General features: G+C 36.2%; 1 protein-coding gene across 4 annotated transcripts in view; it reads left to right on the top strand.

Moving 5' to 3' along the window:
- Nucleotides 1–19,674, top strand: part of NAALADL2 (N-acetylated alpha-linked acidic dipeptidase like 2) — a 287,821-nt gene that overhangs the window by 158,860 nt on the left and 109,287 nt on the right. For all 4 annotated transcript variants that reach the window (XM_052687257.1, XM_052687255.1, XM_052687256.1 and 1 more), the window contains exon 5: nt 7,404–7,554. In XM_052687257.1, the coding sequence (XP_052543217.1) occupies nt 7,404–7,554 (151 nt within the window). The remainder of the gene's footprint in view (nt 1–7,403; nt 7,555–19,674) is intronic.

The raw sequence follows: 19,674 nt of genomic DNA, 5'->3' as shown, positions 1-19,674 counted from the left end.
TTCATCCACCAATTAATAATCTGTAGTTTTCCTAGCCGATATATAGATATCCCTGAGGCTAACATATAGCATACTCTGTATCATTATATGTTCCACTTGGAATCATAACGTTAAACAAACAAAAAGTAAAAATACCTAACAATCGTTTTATGCAAGATCTAAGAAGACTGCTATCATACCCAAGGTGTTTTAAATACATGAAACCCTGGCACATTGTAATACTCCAGAAAACATACCCCATGTGTTCTGTGTTTTTGAAGAAATGTGGCTTTTCATAGAATCTATCAGGACAATGATTGTGAGAATAATAAAGTAATTGAAGATTATATTTTTGCACAGGTCTGATGAAGGCAGTTGTGTTTTAGCAACCTAACAGATGCCCTAAAATGCAATTGCTTGAGGCAGCAAATGTGCCTTAATTAAAAATGTACAGCTGATTGTTACGTGGATTGTGTGAACATCTGCTAATAGCTCAGTAGATTGTATGTAACATCACCTCGCACAGAGCTAGTGAAGTCTAAATCCTGCTTTTATCTTGGAGATGGTTGATCGGAGTTTGACTTGGACTGCTTGCATTTTAACTTTGCTGTTTTACGGTACTGGAAAACGTACTCAAGGCACCCAAGCATGTCCCAGGGTATGGACTGCATCTCTTACGTAAGTTGAGAGAATGAAGGATTACAAGTTTGCTCTGTATTTGATACAGCAGATGAGGTGTTAGGCAAGCAGTTTCCGTATCTCTCTACTTTTTGTTCTTGTTAGTTATTATTTGGCAATTTTAAAAGCAGCATTATTTTTCCCAGTTGTTCCTTGCCCTTTAGACATCAACTACTCTGGTGATCTGGAGCCATTACATACCCACAGCTGACTTTGTCTGTGGAAACCACTCATAAATGTGGGCAATTATGTGGAATTAATGTAGAGGCTGAGTGAATAATGGCTATGACACCCAGAATCCTCAGGAGTAGTTGTAGCAAACAGTTAAGCTAAATCAAATGCACAAAAGTGTACTCATTCCTGGCTTTTAGGTGCTTGCTTCCTATGTCTAGCAGTGTAGAACATCTTGTATTAAGTCTTCAGTTTTTCAGCATACCTGTCATTTCTGTTAGCAAATCTAGCACTAGAGTTTGGGGATCCCTTTCCCTAGGTTACAGCACAAGTTTTTTTCCTTTCCCATACTCTCACTGGACTTGCCACTTCTCCTTAGACATGGGGGCTTCCATTGATGACAGAGGACAGTCTTTACCTGAGAAAACTGTTTCTGTTTTTATGCCTTATTTGCAGTGCAGGTCAGTGATGGAGACTGGTTGCTATGGTTTTCTGTAAGTGAGGTGCTGTAGATGGGAAAACAGTATTTACAAATTACTTGTGCTGAGATTACGGCAGCTTTCTAGAGAGAGCGGAACAGAAGAAAGAGGAGTTGCATACAGTTGCCTTAGGGCTGTGATTGTGTTGGCTGTTTGGTGTTTTTTGGGCTTAAAGTTATAGAGAATGCATAAACTATAACCTGGAGTTTGATCAATTTATTCCTGATGATTTACCAAGATTTTAATTATTTACTTGTCTAATTGTGTTTTGTATGATGGATCTTCAGCTTAGTTCTCTCAGTAATAGAGTATAACCCTAGTCTAAAGTAACTATAAGCATCATCAGAAACAACTGTTTCAGTATGAACAAGGAAATGCAAATGGCTTTATGGAGGTCACTCATCTGGACATTTTTCCAGAATGTTTCTTCTTAATGTTTACTGAATATTTAATGATGCTTATTATAGACACAGTGCTCCTCTACGCAATTATTTAAATGTGAGTTGTATTTCTTGAAGATGTAGGAATACAATAGCAATATAAAAGATCTGGTGTTATATGCTCATCAAATAATGAAACTTTATTTTTCTGGACTGTAAACAATTCAATTATTTTGTTTCTGGAATAAATTAAGTGAAGCTTACTGAGTCCAAGCAGCCCTTGTTTCTAGGGAATTGTAGTTCAATTTCATTTTTAATTAGATTGAACGTTGTGAATTTCTTAGCAGTGGTAAGCAAGATCTGGCAATAAAATATGCACTCAATTTCTATTAAAGGTTCCCAAAGTCTAGTGCAGCGAACGGGCAGTATATCTGGTTTATGTTTAATTGTCCAAGTACCCTGTTGTGAAAAAATCCTTTTTTAAAAGCAACTGATGTTTAACAAATGACTTTTCTTTGATAAAACTGTATTGAAGATGAGCAGACAGCAAAAGGAGAAAGTATGGGACAACAGAGCCAGTTCATAATAAGCTTAATAGCACATTTAAGACCATGTTGTTAGAAATGTTGCTGTGCAAGAACGGCAAAGCAAACTACTTCTGGATTCAGAGATTTTGGGGGGCTTGGGGAAATTTTCAAGAGGCTTTTCCTCAGCTGTGGCATCTGTCTTAAAGGCTAGCATACAGCAAGGGGAACTGTGACTTGAATTTATGCATTAACGTTTGGAAACTCTCAATCTGCCAATTTATAATACCTATACTTTATTCAACATCTTGATCCTTTTGTTGGTGTTGGAGGTTATCCCATCTTAGTGCCATCAGAGCTGCTGTTCTTTGCATGCGTACTATTATTCCAAATGCTGCTTGCCAGTCTTCATTTTCTTTTGTTTCCTTTTCCTTTTCATTTGCTCCTAGCATATTACACATGTTCATACAGTGTGTCCAGGCTACTATGCAAAATGTGTGTGCGCAGGAATGAGGCTGTTAGACTGCTCTTGAATGCAGCATAGCGCAGAGGAAGTTTATGACTCCTTGGTGAATGGCATCTGGAGATATGAGATAGAATTTCCAGCAGGGATTCAGGCCAGCAACATTGAAACATATGAGATATGTTAGAATATGTTCTTGTGGTTGTATTTTGGGTTTTGTCTGTTTTGCCTCAGATGATGGAATGGGTCAGCTCTACGTGCAGTAATGGATAACTGCTATGTGAAAGATATCTCTCAAAATCATTTTTAGATATAAAAATGATAACATTCTGAAAATGTTGAATGACGGTTTCAATTTGGAAAGTGATGACTGAAAATGTCTTAGATGTCAGATTCTTTCCACACAGAATGGCAATTCATATTATCATGCCTTTGACAGCAAGTACATTAAAGTTTTAAGGTCTTGCCGCAATGCAAAGCATCATGATTTTGTATTGTTCATGTGTGTGGCAATGTATTTTAGTAACACTTTAATTCCAGTGCTGTACATTTCCTGCATTCAAAAACCTTTATGGGAGTAGCCTGTCATTTATGAGAACCTGTTGCTTGCATTTTAAGCTCTCTGCAGTTCTTTTTTTGCAGCTGAATTCTTTTCCCAGTCCTGTTAGTTCAATATAGGAATAGTGTCATTTCTTAGACAAGGGCAGTGTTGGAGCTGAACTGGAAAAGCAGATTTCTTTTCATCATCCCCGTGGAGTCAGCCATTAAACTGGTAATGTCCTCCATCTCATTTACTGTCTTAATGCTGTACCTTGAGGATGGATCAGTGAAAGCTGAAACTCATTCAAATAGTATTTTGCCACTAAATTCTTTTCACCATTTCTTAGACCTCTGTGATAGAAAATGTAGGCATGATTAAACAATGAGTAGTATTCAAAAAGAAAGCTGAAGCCAAAGTGGACCTTTGCTTCCTTTCTTGTTAGAAATCGGGAATTTAGAAGAGTTGTACAAAAATGTAGATGTGTATCTATTTATTTTTCTGCTGTGAGTCTTGGTTGCGTCTCCCATGTATCCTGTATTATCATAGGTAATTGAGAGGACATTGGCATCTAATTAAATCTGCAGTATGTGAAGTTGTATTTTTCTTCTCAAGTAATCTGTTTCAGAAATAGAAATGCATTGTGTCAGTGAGGTCTTCCAAGAGTTTAAATAGCCCTTTACCCTTGCCTGGTAATTTTACATGCTGCCAATTAGCAAAATGAGATGGGATTTCCTTTCAGAGCCTCATGATTTTAATTGGAACTTCAGTACCGAAGAATAATTAATAACTTGTAGCCTGTCCAGCTAGTAAAGCTGTGTCTCAGATTAATGAACCATGTATTTTGCACATTGGTCTGTGAATTGAAAAATGGACTAGTTAAAAACTGGTTAGTTATTTCTGTAATTAATGTTGATTATTGCACGGAAGTATAATGGCAGTGGGAGATGAAGCTCCTGCTATTCATAATACTTATGAGTATATGTGATTTTAAATGGAGAGCATTTGGTCAACTTCAGGAAAAACAAAAGCCTATGTGTTAGGTTATTTGGGTGCTTACACAGATTAAAGCCAAGAAATGCTAACTTCTTTTTTCATTCGATGCATGTTCTTCTCCTTCACTTACTGAAGGACCTTTCAAATATTGGAAACACTCTTGAGTTACTGAATATGATACAATTGTCTTACTCCAATTATAAACACTGTACTCCAAATATAAACATGATGATGAGCGTACTCTAAAATAGAGAGCTATGCTTGTAACATATGCCAAAGATAACTATGTTGATCTGTCAGAATTTTATTTCACAGTATAAAACGTGACTTTAAGTTTTCTAAAAATTCCTGCAAACTGTTTTACCTCCCATGTTTTGCACATTCTCTCATTCCCTACCTGTTAATTTTTGTGTAGAAATCTCTTCTACTAGAAATCTTTATCTTCTGTAATGCGCAATGAGTGCATGTATATTGTTTTTCGTATTTCTTTATTGTTTTCTCTCTTAATCAGAAATAAGATTATATAATGTGTACTGCATTGCAGTACTAATTATTTTTTCCACTTTATTTTTTATGTTTGCACGCATGCTCACATACTGTGCCTTTGAATATAAAACCACTTTCTGTGAGTGTTTTTGTGTTGACTACCTTGAATAATAGTGAAAAGGAGATTACGCCTTTATGCCTGTAATTAATATATAAGCAGGAATATCATTTAGGTTTTTTATTTTATGAATGTGTTACATCCACATTATGTGTTTACAATAAATGGACTTGTAATAAATAATGCAATTTTGAATCTAGCCTTAGATAGAGAAAACCTGAAGCTTTCGAATTTTTACATAAATTGAGAGTTTGGGTATATAATTTTCAAAGTACTAACAGGAGTGACAGTCTCCCAGTGTATGGTTATAATTGCTTCAGTTCTGACTTACACGGGAGCCTCTTTCAGAGACATTCTGAGAATACAGTAGAAAGGCCTTCAAAAGCATGTGAATAGTTTTAATGTAGAGCCTAATGCTGTTAATATAAGTATCTGTGTACATTGGTGAGGATACAGGCAATGCATACTCTTCCAATAATATAAACTACGTGCACGTGAATATTTTAAAGATGGGAGCTATGTTTTTTAGCATGGTGTGCTAAATGTCCTTTTGAAATATAGACTTTTAAATTCTCTTAAAATAGTAATGAAAATACATGAGAACTAGATAAGAGAAACCTGTAGATACTAGTTAGCAAAAAATGTATATTGTTTTAATTGCTGATACTTTTTTAACCATTGTGTAATGATTGAAAACCTGTAGGCTTACAATAACTATTAACATAGTTGAAAGCAGAACTAGATTTAATAAGAAAATGTCAGTGGATTGTTGTGAACCACGCTGGGAAATGTAGCAGAAGGAACCAATTGTAAAATCAAGAGATCTGGTTCATTTTTCTGTTGCTAGTTTAATTTATCACATGCTGAAAACCTCATCAATGTATATATAAGCATCAAAGTGCACTTGAGAGATGTTGTATTTAATGAGTTCTTAATGCATCACACTGAAGTTCTGTATAGAACAGCTCTCCTTGGTAGATTTGTTCCTGCATCAGGTCATTGCAGTAACCTATCGATTGACTCGTGTATGTGCCAGCTTCAGATAGGAGAACGCATTAATGTCAGCCATGTGGGGTAGTGGCACCCTGCTTCTTGCATCTTTATCCAGCAGAGTCATGTCCAACTATTTGATTTTTTTTTTAACCTATCTGCCAGTACCTTTGTGGCCAAATCCCAATGGTAAAGCTTGCCTCAGAAGTGCAGTACACACCCGATCTTTGTTACCTACATGCCAATATAGGACTAGAGATGAATGAAAGAATACTGGATATGGATGTATAAAAGGAAAAGGCAGCAGTTATTTTCAGTCCTGACTGTTCATTTATCTATGATGCACCTTCCTCTTCTGTATCATTTCTCAGACCTAACAGTAGCCATTTGCAAAGTCATCAGTGGAGCCTAGTGAGTAGTAAGATAATTCTTAAAAGCTGGAATTACCTCTGTCTAAATTAATGGAGTTCTGTGCCATTGTTGTAATCTTCAGTCAGTTCAAAATATGCAGAGCATTACACAGAAAATTCATTTTGTAGCATGGAGATATTTCCACATCACAATTCAGTTTCACCCAATTCACAACAAAATCTATTTATTTTTCAGTTCTCTGTTAAAGGGAATGTTTGAATTTTTTTCAGTCAAAATTGATCTTTATAAACTGCTTTAAGCTCTGGTGGGTGCTTAGATGCTTTCATCCTTGACTCTGGGGAGGTTTTCCTGATTGGCTACCCCAGATCTATAGATTCTTTGGAAGGCTAATTACCATCACCACTCACGCTGAGGTGTTCTAATGAAACGGAATAAAAGCTCTCTGTCTGACAGGAGGCAGCCTCCAAGGCTTGGGTATGCTAGACTCTTTTATTTTTTTAATGAACAGTAAACTCCTGATATTTTCTCTCTTTACTGGAGAATAACTGTACCTCAAAATCCTATGCAAGTCTGATGTCAGTGTCCTTGAAGATACATGTCGTTGAAGAGGTAAACTAACCGGAAATGTCGTACTGCTAATAGTATGGGAAATGAAGAAAAGATGCTCAGTAGTCATTACGGAGATTAGTTTCAACACCAAGGAATTTTCAAGATCATGTTTGTAACACATGAAAATACGTAAGGTTTCTAAGTCTAAGCAAGTGTCCAGGGAGTAGAGAGAAAGTTGACTCCACTCACATTTCTTTTTAAATCTTGCCTAGTCGAGCCTCATCTGAATATAGTCTCCAGCTCACCAAACTTGTTTGGCAGTATCGCAGTAAAAGAGGTAAAAATCTACCAGTTGCAAATCTCAAATGTGATCATCAGTGCTGTTTCCTCAACATTATGTCATTCTTAAGAATACTTGATGTCGTTAGCCTTTGAAAATATTTTTACGTGAATTGGGAAACTTGATGAATCAGTCTTGTTGGCTTTTGATTTTGTCTTTTCAAAGGATAGCTTCTTTATTTATATGACAAGCATTTTAGGATGGCATCTGTCTTTAATCTGCTTGTGCTGATATTAGAGTGAGAGCCTGATGTATATAGTGCCCCTATCCCAACAGTAATTAAAGTAATAACGTTTTCTAATATCTTCCCTTAATAGTTACTCCTGTTTTCTCTCCTCAGCTTTCTTTGTTAGAAGACGCAGGGTTTGGTGGTGTTCTTCTTTATGTCGATCCTTGTGATTTACCAAAGACTACAGATCTTGCTGATAAAGCTTTTATGGTTTCCTTGAATAGTGGAGGAGATCCATCGACACCTGGCTATGCCAGTATTGGTAAGTACTGCCTGAGACATATTCAGTTAATGGACATTTTAATTGTGCACAGATTCTAAGTATGGGAATTAAAACTCTAAATGAAATCTTACCTGAATGGAAACCTTTGATAAGGGAACATTGTGTAATGCAGCATGGCTCAAAAGTGCTTTGCTTCAAACTCTTGGCACGAAGTCTGCACTTCAAGTAATTTATTTGTTTCTGTTTTTATTGATATATTCACATAGTATACTATTTGTCTGCTTGTTTTTACTCTATAAAAAAGGAGCTATGAATTGTTTCTACAGTGATATCTCAGCAAGTTCCGTGGTGCTTGTTCCTATTGAAAGAAGTATTTTTCCCTTCGTTTTTCTTACTCTTTCATGTAGGGTTTCCATGATAATGGAAACATATGGTCAGTAAGTGCAAGTTCAAAAGTCCAATGTAATAAGAGATGCACATTTTAAAAGATCTAAAAACAGCATTTACATCTCAGCACAATTATCACTTGAATTAAGATATTTTCTTTAAGTTGTATCTCAGTTCCGCCTGGATAGACTTTTACCTCAAATGTTTATCTAAATAAATGTTCTTTAGAATTGAGGGGGAGGGGGAACCGGAAAAACTGATTTTTTTTTCAGAAATATTTAGTGTTTTTATTCAGTGTTTTTAAATGTTTAACAGTTTGGTGATTTTCTTGTTAGTTCGTTGGTTTTGTTGTGGTGTTTTTGAGTGGTTTTTAACCACTGCTAACAATAAGGAGATATAATTTATTTGACTGGTAAGCACTACTTTAATTTCCCTTCTGGCAGTTTAGTGGCTGTATGTTGTCTGCTACCTGTTCAACTTTACAGTCTTTTTTTATTCTAACTATTCTAACTATTGGGAAATGTATTCAGAAGAAGTCTATGACTTTGTGACAAGGCTTTATCGAGAATATTTAATCCAGTTATTTGCTCAGACACCTCAAGTTTGACTTGAACTGGCACAAAATTGACTGATGCAATGCTGAGATACTTTAGGATTAGTATGGCAGAAAATACAAATATTTGCCTGGTTGTCAAAGAAGGTTGTTAGCTATTCACAGCATGAATGCCTTGACAGCTCTGTAGGAAAGCAATTGCACATTTTCTTGGTGTCTCAGTGTACCTGACCTAGTCTTCTTAAAAGTGTCCTGGAAGTTAGGGAGGTAAATGTAACAGTCTTCAAGCTTTATTCTTTGCTCATTTTGCAGAGCTACTTGAAAAATAGCTTTTTGTTTATCTACGTGGCTGACTCCTTAATGTTTTATTTACCCTACATGAATAGAAAAGCTAATTAAAACAGATATGGCAGCATGAAGATGCCACTTCAGTTTCTAAACACTTATGTGTTAGTTTGCTGTCTGTAAATTGTCCTAGTGACTGCATGCGTCCTAGCCTGTACTGTGAGAAAAAGAAGCTTGATTATGTAGAAAATGATGATATCCTTATAAGTACATTATCTGTTTACCACTAGAACCCTTAACATGGCTTATCTGTGATTTTAAATCTCTGACTACTATTCACAAGCATGAATAGGCTGTCAGGTTCCTATAATCATTTACGTTTTGGTCATTGACTGCAATAATGTGCTGGAAAAAAACTCAAAGGTACACTTGGAGAAGTTGTTTGTTGGTGGTTTTTTTTTCAGTTATGTCACTGGAAGGTAGATCAAGTGGAAGTAAATTTGTCTTTTCTAGTGATGATTCACTGAATAAATTTTGTTAGAGGTAACGTAAGCCTGGGACAAATACAAATAATCTGGAGCACAGACTTTTGCCTGAAGGATGTGGTGGCCTGTGAGGTGGTTAAACAGACAACATGTAGTTTGAAAGTGCCAGATACCCATGGCTGCCCACATGACTTCGATTCACAGAGTTTAACACACACTACAAGAAATTTTATTGGAAGCTCCTGTTTAAGTTATTGGCACGCCTTTGATACCATCTGCAGTTCACGTATTGCCAAACTGTTACTGTTCAATCCTGGGGACTGCTCTAACGCCATATTCCGTTTTATTAAAAGTAGCTACTAATATAAGCATTAGTTGGTTGATGAGCTATTCTCTGTGATAACCATCATTTTACTAAATAATGATACTAAATGAACAGTCCTGTGCTAGGTGAATAAAATGCATGAGACTTGTGTTTCTGTGCTTCTGCCTTCTGTTTCTCAAATTCTTGTAATCAGAAAACAATTTTTTTCTGTGACTTCAGAATATTGGACTGTTTCAATCTTTTTTCCTAGAAAAAAAATCTTCAGGATATGATAAAATTTGGAGAGATCTCTACTTCAAGTTAAGAACGTTTTTAAATGGAATTTGTTTAATAATTCAGAGAATACTTTGGACCTTCCATAGTTTAGATCAAACCTTCAATTTAGCGAAGATGAAATGCTATGCTGCTCCATTTCGATTATTTTAGGATGCACAGAAATAGCTTGATGGTGGCTTAGAGATTAATACTGCATATGAATTGAATGATTTCTTTGATCTCTGTTTGATAAACAGAAAACAATACTGATATGAAAAATCAAAAGAATTTATGTAAAAGATTCTGCAGCCTTGTTTGGTAATTTGATTCTCTTGTTCTTAAGACTCTCCCAGTCCTATGAATTTTAGAACAATAACATGAGCATTTGTTAGCATCATTCTTTTTTTCTGACAATGATTTCCAAAGGCTTGTGACCTCCATTTGGAGAAATCTTTCTTCTGTTTTGCTGCTTTTGAAATGAAATTGTTCTAAGGCTGAAACTCAGGAAATTATTCATACCTGAATAAGCTTGAAAGGGACGTGAGACCTGCGAAGTAAAAAGTATCCTCAAAACAAAGGTTAGAGGAATGGCATAAAACTTTGGTGACTTCCACCACCTCCATTTTTTTAATCTATTTTGATTTTCTGAATGCTGCAATTCCTTTCATCTACCTGTGTATGGCAGAGATGCATTAGATTTCTTCATTTCTGTATTTCAGAATCATTTTAAATCAGTTTCCACATAGAAAGTGATTCAGTGAATAAATATATGGATAGAGTATATTTGTCTGTCCTGATATGTAAATAGAACTTTGTCCCTGTGATGAGCATTAAGAGACCTTTCCCTGACATGAGGTGCTGTATAATAGAAGATCCCTATCGGTGTAAATATGGAATAGAAATTATCTCAGGAAGAATTCCATTACTAATGTTTCAAGTATCTTGTAGTTTTAGAGATCTGTTAGGTAGAAATTAAAATGGAAAGGCAAATGGTATAGTTAAAATTATTATTTGGAAGTAGTCAATGCTTCAAATCACTGTAAACATCTTGTCACTTGAGCAACAATCCAGAGACTAGGTAGAAAGAGTAATTATTACGTGTGGGGAAATGCATAGTGTAGCTAGAATTCTGAATGGTGAACTTCACATTCAGGCTAGGTAATTACTGTGAGTGTTCCTCAGACATCTCTAATAGGGTCTGACTGAGTAGAGGACAAGGGTGATAGGGAATCAGTGGATTCTTGATCCCATGCTTCATGGTTTGAGTGAGACCTTGAGATAACTGATCTAGTGTCAGGTGTCGGAGACTGTTTGGGTATAGGTGGTCTTTAGGGAGGTTCCTTCCAACCTGAAGCATTCTTGTGATTCTGTTCATCATTATGTGCGCTCATTTCTAGTAAAAGACAATGTTCAATATGCTTAACGGCTGTCTTTTTAATGTTGTGAAGTATCAAGGATTGTTTTTTTTGTGATGTACTTTAAAAACGTTCACAGAATTCAGAGTGGGATAAAAGGTCAAGAGCAAAGCCCTGATGCAGAATTGAGGTTGGGAGATGTAAGCTTCCCAGGTCAGTTAGGAGAACAGTTCCACACAAAATAAGTCGTTAGAAGAATAATTTCACTTTATAATGAAGGGGAAAATCATGTTGTAGTTCAGCTTTAAAAGTGCTATGATGTCTGGAAAAGGCAGTGAATATGGTGAGGTGCTACACTAATTGGGCAAGTAACGTTTATTAAGATAATTGTTCAGCAGAAGCTGAGTAAAAGAAATTGTGCTAGTTGTTTGAGCAATCATTCAGAATACTCAGAGGATGGGATTTCGCATTCTTAAAATGAAATCTGAACTATGTCTATTGGGTGCAACTGGAAAGGGGATTCGGGGAAGAAGGCTCAGGTTCACGCGGCGGTCCTGGTGGAATGAGGTCAAGGGCTGCCCTGCACCAGACGCAGCTCACTCCATCTGGCACCTCCACAGCCCCCTGTGTGCCACAGCTGAGCCCATCTGTGATCTTGGTGGCATCTCAGTGAAACCATATTTGATACTAATATTTTACTGCAAAAGTTAAAGAACAATAAATATGCATCAAAAAGCTCTTGGCATTTTGCTGTTTTGTAATGTGTCATTCTAATTGATCCAGTTCTTCTATAGTGAATACAGGGAACTTTTTGGAATACGAGTTAGTACATGTGTCTTTCTTTATATGTGATTCTGTATATTTGTGTCCTTCCTGCCTTTTATCTAAGTTTATCCTCACTGTCCTCTACTTTGTGATATTTTACTCCTCTGAAACAGCCTACTGCATTGAAGTTAATAAAAAGTGGGACGTTCTGTGACAATTTCCTCCATGCATATGCAACAAATGTTCTAAAATGTCTTATTGTAAATCATTGTGATTTCTTACAGGATGTCCTCAGCCTTTGTTTGTCTGTTGTTTTAAAAGTCAAAACTCAGATACAAGATAGTTTTTCTATGTATGCCTTTGCAACTGTGGAAGTGGCCTTGAGAATCCAGTTTGCTTTTTTTTCTCCCAAATTTTATGTTCACTTTCTGCTAATGACATCAGATGAGTGAAATCTGTAGGTAACTAGGCATGGAGATTCAGAGTGACAGTCAACATTAAGAGGAGCAAGGATGCTGGGTTTGTTTTGTTTTCCTTAAGGGCAAACTGAAGCTAAGAAAAAAGGAAAGTTTGCAGCCCCATCTTTTAGTTTCAGGATGTGTGTGTATGTTTATATACGTGCTTGGTCAAATGTGGTTTTGTTTATGACATGATCTTAGTGATTGCTGTAAACCCCAATCTTTGGGAAACACTGGATATCGAACAGTGAGAACAGGAAGTAATGGTTTCAGCAGGTTTTCAATATCTCCAACACAGAGTTCAGAAGGTGTTTGAATCCATGACGTGACAGGCCTCTTGAGACCTGGAAGGATAAAATAAAACAACTACATTTGTATTTAGGCACCAAATAATATGGTCTGATATTTTTTTTTCCTCCCTAGCTTTCAATTGGCGCTGTACATACTTAAAAAGTGAGAATGGCAGTTGGCAATCAAGATATTTTAGGCTCCCAAGTTTGAGTGTGTGAACTTGCACATTGTATATATTGATATTGTTTTATGTTCTCCTGATACTGCTTGTAATTTTAAGTTGGAGGAGGAAAAGGATCTTATCAATTAAATTATTGAGAGGGTGGGGGAGATGTTACGGGATGATAATCAGGTGTTAGCGATTAACCAGACAGGATACTTCAGTAGCTTGCTTTCGATTTTTATATCCTCGGACTCTTTCAAATGCCAGACTCAGCCATATAAGACAGTTTGTCTCAGTTTTAAAAGGAAAATCATAAATTAAAAAAAAAAAAAAAAAAAAAAAAGCGAATTTAGAAGAGTAATGCAATCTGCAAGTGATAAACACCAAATTGTGTGACAAAACAAACACTTTCTGGAAAGCAGACTTAGCTAAGAGGAAAACATATTGCCTCTGTGACACCTCCTTGGTCAGAATCCACGTGCCCAGTTTCCCATCCAGATTATCGTCGGGATTGTTTTAATTTTCAAGTTTATGTTGGAGAAGATTCCACATTTCTGACATTTCAGACAATTTCAAACTACCAAACAGCCTTTACTTCCTACAGAACGTGTTCTGGTAAAGCCACTTCCTCTCATCTAAAAGAAATATCATTTCTAATGGTGTCCAGGTTCATTTTGAAGCTCCACTACTCAAAAAAGAGGATTAGAATATTTAAATCTCTTGTGCAATCATGATTAAAAATAATCCTTTCATATCTTGAATGACAACCAGTGCAACATATTTCAGCGTAATATTGAGCAATTGAGATATTACTTTTAGTATATGCTTGTGAAACAGCCAGTGCTGCTGTATACAAACTAGTTTGGTGTACTGGTATTTGCTACTACAGCAGTGTCTGCCTGCAGAGTCTAGCTGAAATCAACTGCGTTTACATGGATTGAGTATCTGGGAAGGAGAGCTGCTTTTGTAGCATCAGTCATGTTCTACTTAACTTCCCTCTCTTCCACACTGCTGTGCTTTCTTCTAATTCTTTCTGTCATAGCCATTTTGAGTGGCTTCATTGTGTTGGGTGTGGTTTGTTTGCTCTAAGAGCCCAATTAATGTAACGTTACTAGAGATTCTTTCATCCAGCAGCATCTAGCAAATAGGCAGGAAATTTTAGCGGTAATTGCACACACACAAGATTTGAGATAATAGCTATAAAACCAACAAAATCCCCATAGTGATAGTGAAACTATGCACTTCTCATTTTTTGCTGACTGAAATCTACAAGTACGTTTCTTAGTTCGCTGTAGTTTAACTACATGCTTCTCAAGTTCAGGATGGCATCTCTGTGCTGCAAGCAAGCAACTTCCTAGTGCTCTGCTTTAGCCCATTCTTTCATCTAGTATGTCTGTGTGTGAAACTTAAGCTTGGAGAGATAATAGGATTAATTATAGTAAATCTACCTCAGTGACCTAGGCCTGTCTTTCCTGTTTTCTAATAGTTGAGCATCACTGCTGTCATGATTTTGACATATATCTGACATATAGACATATATTTATGTTTGTACTAAGTATTGTGCTATTTTATCCACCTAGCATCCCCATGTGAAAATTAGGACATTACAGAGGAAATCTTAAAGTACTGGAAAGCTAACATCTGCAGGTGCACCTGCATAGTATCCATAAAGTCAGTTGGCTGATTGTTCAAGTAATTGAAGGTGCACATAGTTTTATAATTGAAATATTGCTGGTGGAGCCAACCAAACCATTGTTAATTCAGTATGATCTCTGTTCCAGCCCACCGCTAACCGTATTCAGCAGCTGCATGAAAAAGATAATAGTACCTCTTCCTACTAGCAGACAGGTAGAAACTCCCCCTGAAGAAATGAAATGGTAACGTGGAATTTTTTTTCGTTTCATAAATGTGTACTGTAACATTACGTAGTATTGTTCTGCAAAACACTGAAAGCCAAAAGTAGCTCATCCCAATGCAGTCTCAGAATATTTTCTGAAATGTTTTGCTTGCTCTTTTTCATCATTTTCTTTTTTCAGACTTGCACTGTTTTCTTCCCTTATGAGAGAGAAGGCTGAGGTGAGGATGAAAAAAAAGATGAGAACAGCTTTTATGGTTGTTCAGTTGGTTGGCTTTTCAAGTTCAGCTTAATTAACAGCAGAATGGAGGCTTACCCTATCTCTTCACTCAGTTCAAAACTAGTATTTTTGCCTTTGGTTGAATTTAAAACATATTCTAACTAGTGATCTCTTATGGTATAATTTTCCCTACATCATGCTTCTAAATATCACAAGCTAAATAACCCACTGGTTGATAACTGCAGTTTGGCTATTGAAGGATAGTGCTAAATGAGGCTTCTTTGGTGTGACAGGTGTGAAACTTCACCAAATGCATTTGGAGCAGTTAAGTGTGATCTCGTGCCCAGTGTTGTCCCATGAATGCAAGGGCTTCCTCTGCTTGGTTACTCTCCACTGCTGACCTTTAGGAGTAATATAATGAGGCACTGAAGAAATACTGCCCAAGCACACTCAGTATGACTGTAGATGCAGCAAATACTTTCACTTTGATAGGTTTAGATGCTGTTGCTTGTACAAAGTAGCAAGACTTTTATTTAAATGGCTGTATCAGTTTGGCTGCAAAGTGCTTTTCTCCCCTGCTAAAACAATTAGAATGGTCTGGTGAGTAGAACTGAAATAAATGTTTGCAGCTAGAACTGGCCAGACGTGGGAGAATGTCTGTGACAAATGTGTTACATAAGAAGCTCATCGAGGACACATCAGTGACAGAGGCAGCCCCAGCTTACAGAGCTGCTTCCTTCACTGCCTTATGGAGTAGTCCTGCATGCAGTGGTGCCAGCCAGCATTTACTTTGTGATGGGTACAGTTCCAGAGTAGTACGGTTCCATTACAGTTCCAGAAGAACAGGCAGTTTGATGCGAGATGCTTTTGTTATCTGACGTGTTTTTCGTGTGCAGAACTAAGCTATGAGAATGTTTTGAAAAAGCCTTTGAAACTTTCATAGCTGTTTCAATTTCAATTAGTGTGTGTAACTTCCAATACTTCTTATGCATGTAATGTTGTGTATTTGACAGGTGGGTCTATTGAGTTACTGAAAAAAAGAGTGAAGCCTCTTGGGTTATTTGAAACCTCATTGAAGTCATAGATGTTTTGGAATAGTTATATAATGATTTGCTTGTTTATTTATGGTTGTGTGCTGTAGGGACCACCCTTTACAAAGTACATAATGAACAAATGCCTATGCTATCTACTTGGGAGGTATTTTTTTTCTTACAGCAGATGTCAGCTAAAGCTGACACGTGGTGACAATCTATTCCTATTTAGTATAATACTCTTAACAAGGAGACTAATTTTAGAACAGCTGGCCTCCTCATGTTTTCAAGTGTCTAGGTTCTTTTCTTGATTTCCAAGCATCAGCAGTCTTTCAACTTGTCCACTGTGCTATTTCTACCAACCCTGATTTAATGCAGGTCTGCAAGAGATTTTCATCAAAATCTTACATTTTCTGATAGAGCTGAACCACACTGTGTTACAGCTTTAGCATTCAAAACTTGGACATTAGTCATGCAATGTATAAAATATTTGATATTTCTTAGCAGCTAATACAGCATAATGATGAGATAAAACTAAACTTCATTCCCTTATCAGTTACTGCTGCTCTCTTCCCTAACTGCTGTATTAGATGTGATTTTGAGTTTTTCTGGCAAGAAGCAGAATATATCTCTGGTAATCTGTGGTGCTAATCGACACAAAAAACATTCTCCAGAATGAGAAAATACAGACCTTGAGAAGATAGGATGAATGGAGTATTTTTTGAGTTAAACTTAAGTGATTTGGGTATAAGATAATTTCTTATGAGTATTTTTAGGGTTTTTTTTAATAGAGGGTAGTAAGTAATGAGAAACTCAGTAACATCAAAAATGTAGGTATCAATGATCACTGTTTGCTTGATATTTCTTAGTAGCCTTTAATGCTCTTATAGCTTATTAATATTAGTCTTAATATTGGTGTTTGTAAGCTTCATGATACCAGGGAAAGCCTCAAAATGCAACTTGATTTCTATATAATTAAAAAAAAAAAAAAAGCAACAACAACAAATCCCAAAACAGAATGCAAAAGAGGAAAATTCCATGGATTTTAAGAAGGTTTATAATTGTTGGACGTTACTGATGCTTTGTAGATACTTTTTTAATACTATAAAATATCAAAGCATAGAAAAAACCTTGTTTAACAGGCTTAAGAAGGAGGAGCAGTCTAAAGCTAGTCAATAAGATGAAACTTCAGTTTTAGTTTTTGAATTTCTGGCATTTTCATCTTATATTGAATGTAATTTATTTTGAGAGTTTGGATTTAACCTCCGATTATTGAGCGGACCAGTGATCCTGAACTGTGACACTCCAATTTAGGAATTAGTGCTTTAAGGCAGTATTTAGTTACATCTCTCATTGGCTTTGTAAGATGAAAAGTAGAATCGGGAGTCCTATAATAGAGAGAAATCCTAAAAAAAAAAAAGGATAGAAATCCTGCAAGAGATTTACAATCTGTAGCATAAATCTTAAAGGAGATTTTAGCTACAAAAATTTATGGTCATTCATAATTCAAAAGCTCTGTGATCTTAGTAGAAGCTCATTCTTGAATTTTAGTGTCTGTTGTGTTTTGGTCATGTTCTTCATGATTTTTATGCAAGACTTATATTCATTACAATACTTTTTTCTGTCTCTGTTTCTCCTTCAACTATATAGAATGTAAGCAAACAGAAATGTCGTCTCAAGAGAGAAGTTGTTACTCACAGAAACTTCTCCAGATTTTACTCCATTCACCAAAATTCACTTTCCCAAAACAGTGATCTAAAATGTTTGGTTGATGATTAGCAATGAGCATTATTTTCTTCTGTTCAAAAAGTATTCCTTGGCAATTGTCTTAGTTCTTCTTGATGTGATAGGAAAAGAAATAGTCTAATGTTTAATAAAAATCATCCCTGTGTGCAGCCTATTATTTTCTGTGAGGATTAAGCCTTCCTTCAAAAGAGGTTACTGTACTTTGTTTCATCTTGTCAGTACACATTGTTGTGACTTTGTATACTTTTTAAACTTGAATTTTAATAACCAAAGTGATCATGTAGGAGGCGGTATAGCACTTATCACATTTAGGCTTCTTTTGATTTCAGAAGATACCAGTGGGAAGGAAATAGTTCAGTGATGAAAAATGCTTTTTGAAATGCCAGTCAGAAAGGGAAAGAATTTTGTTTAGCTAATAATCAGAAGTCTTGTAGCCCATGATACTAGATGGAGGACTGTTTCTGGAAGCTGCACTTTATTGAGATAATTGCTTTTTGGGGGAGTCATTTGTTTCCCTCTCTCTCAGTAATCTCTGATTATTTGTGTGACATTTTGACAAAATTTTTCAAGGAGCTTCCATATTGATATTTGGAATTACAGGAAGATTTCTGGCTTATCGTATATTGCTACATCTGCCTAATGTATTACTTCAGTAATTAGTTTTTTGTTAAGACCTTCAAAGGAACACTCCTTGTTAAAAATAATCCCGTCCACAGGAAGCCATTTAGAAATGTTTTATGAGACCCTCTAGGAGGAAACTATTTCATTCCTGCTCCAGCCTGAATTCTTTGAAGGGTAAAATTATGGTAGGTGGTCTAGGGCTCACCAAAATCCCATAAATTTTCTCAGACTTCCCAGTAGCGTTCAGAACAAATTCTCCCTTAACTCTCTCTCTCTCTCTCTCCTCTCTCTCCCCCCGAAGAATGGGAGACTATTTTGATGATAAAAATTGCCATTCTCCCCTCTGGAGTGGCTTCAGTTCATTAGCAAGGAGACCTCTTTTGCTTTCTCTGGCCGTTGGACTGAGCAAGCTTGTTTACTAGAATACTCCTCCTTTAAAGTGAATGGGTATTTTTGAATTGTCCCGTCCTTTGATAAGGTGAACAAAGCATTCCTCAAAGGTTAATCTGTCAGATGGATGGAAAAGACACTGATCTCAGATATACTCTGTACCAGTGAAAAATGGAATCTATGGTGAAGTTTGACGGCTGGCTGGCGAGAGAGAGAAGAAAAAGAGGCTTTAGGGGCACAACTGAAATGTCTCCAGAATTCTCTGGTAGTTGAATTGTACTTCAGAGGTTCTTCAGGCTTTCTAGAAATTCCTCACAATTCACCTTTCCAAGGGAAAGACAAACTGGCAATATTACAGTTTTCTTCTGGCCTAGCTATCTCCCTTATAGGCAGAATAATTCATACGGATATGTTTTTACTCCTTTTTGTGGTCCACATCATGTGCTTCCCTCTGCCAAGCCATTAGTAATGCTATCAGAACTGTCCTTCTCTTGTATTGGACATCAGGCAAATCATAGTATACATCTATATGTATTTTCTGGTACCATCCTGTTCAATTTTAGATGCATTCAGGTGATTTATATAATAATTAAATTCTAATGGAAATATTCGTTGTTTTCTTTGCACTGTACTTGTTTCCCGAAGAAAAATCTAAGCATTTCCAGACTGTATAATTTGTATATTTTGTTATTTTAATAGTAAAAGCAGGTTTGATGATGTGGATAATCTCAACATACGTTATTTTAGCCGAAGGATATGCCTTTCATTGTAATGTATTTCCTGTTTGTTACCTGTCATGGAAGATGAGATTAGCTGAAGTCATAATAATGATATATATCTCTCAATACTGTTAGCCTCACAACTATCATTTATTATTGCCATACTAGATTGTTGCTAAATCAGATGAACTGTGATGAATATAAATATAAAACAAATTTATTGTATTCTGACTGACTTCAGTCATGGTTAGTACA

The sequence above is a fragment of the Tympanuchus pallidicinctus genome, unplaced genomic scaffold, assembly GCF_026119805.1.
Source record: "Tympanuchus pallidicinctus isolate F22 unplaced genomic scaffold, pur_lepc_1.0 scaffold22, whole genome shotgun sequence".
Classification (NCBI taxonomy): domain Eukaryota; kingdom Metazoa; phylum Chordata; class Aves; order Galliformes; family Phasianidae; genus Tympanuchus; species Tympanuchus pallidicinctus.
The sequence above is the reverse complement of the archived record's forward strand: the minus strand, read 5'-3'. Positions and strand labels throughout refer to the sequence as shown.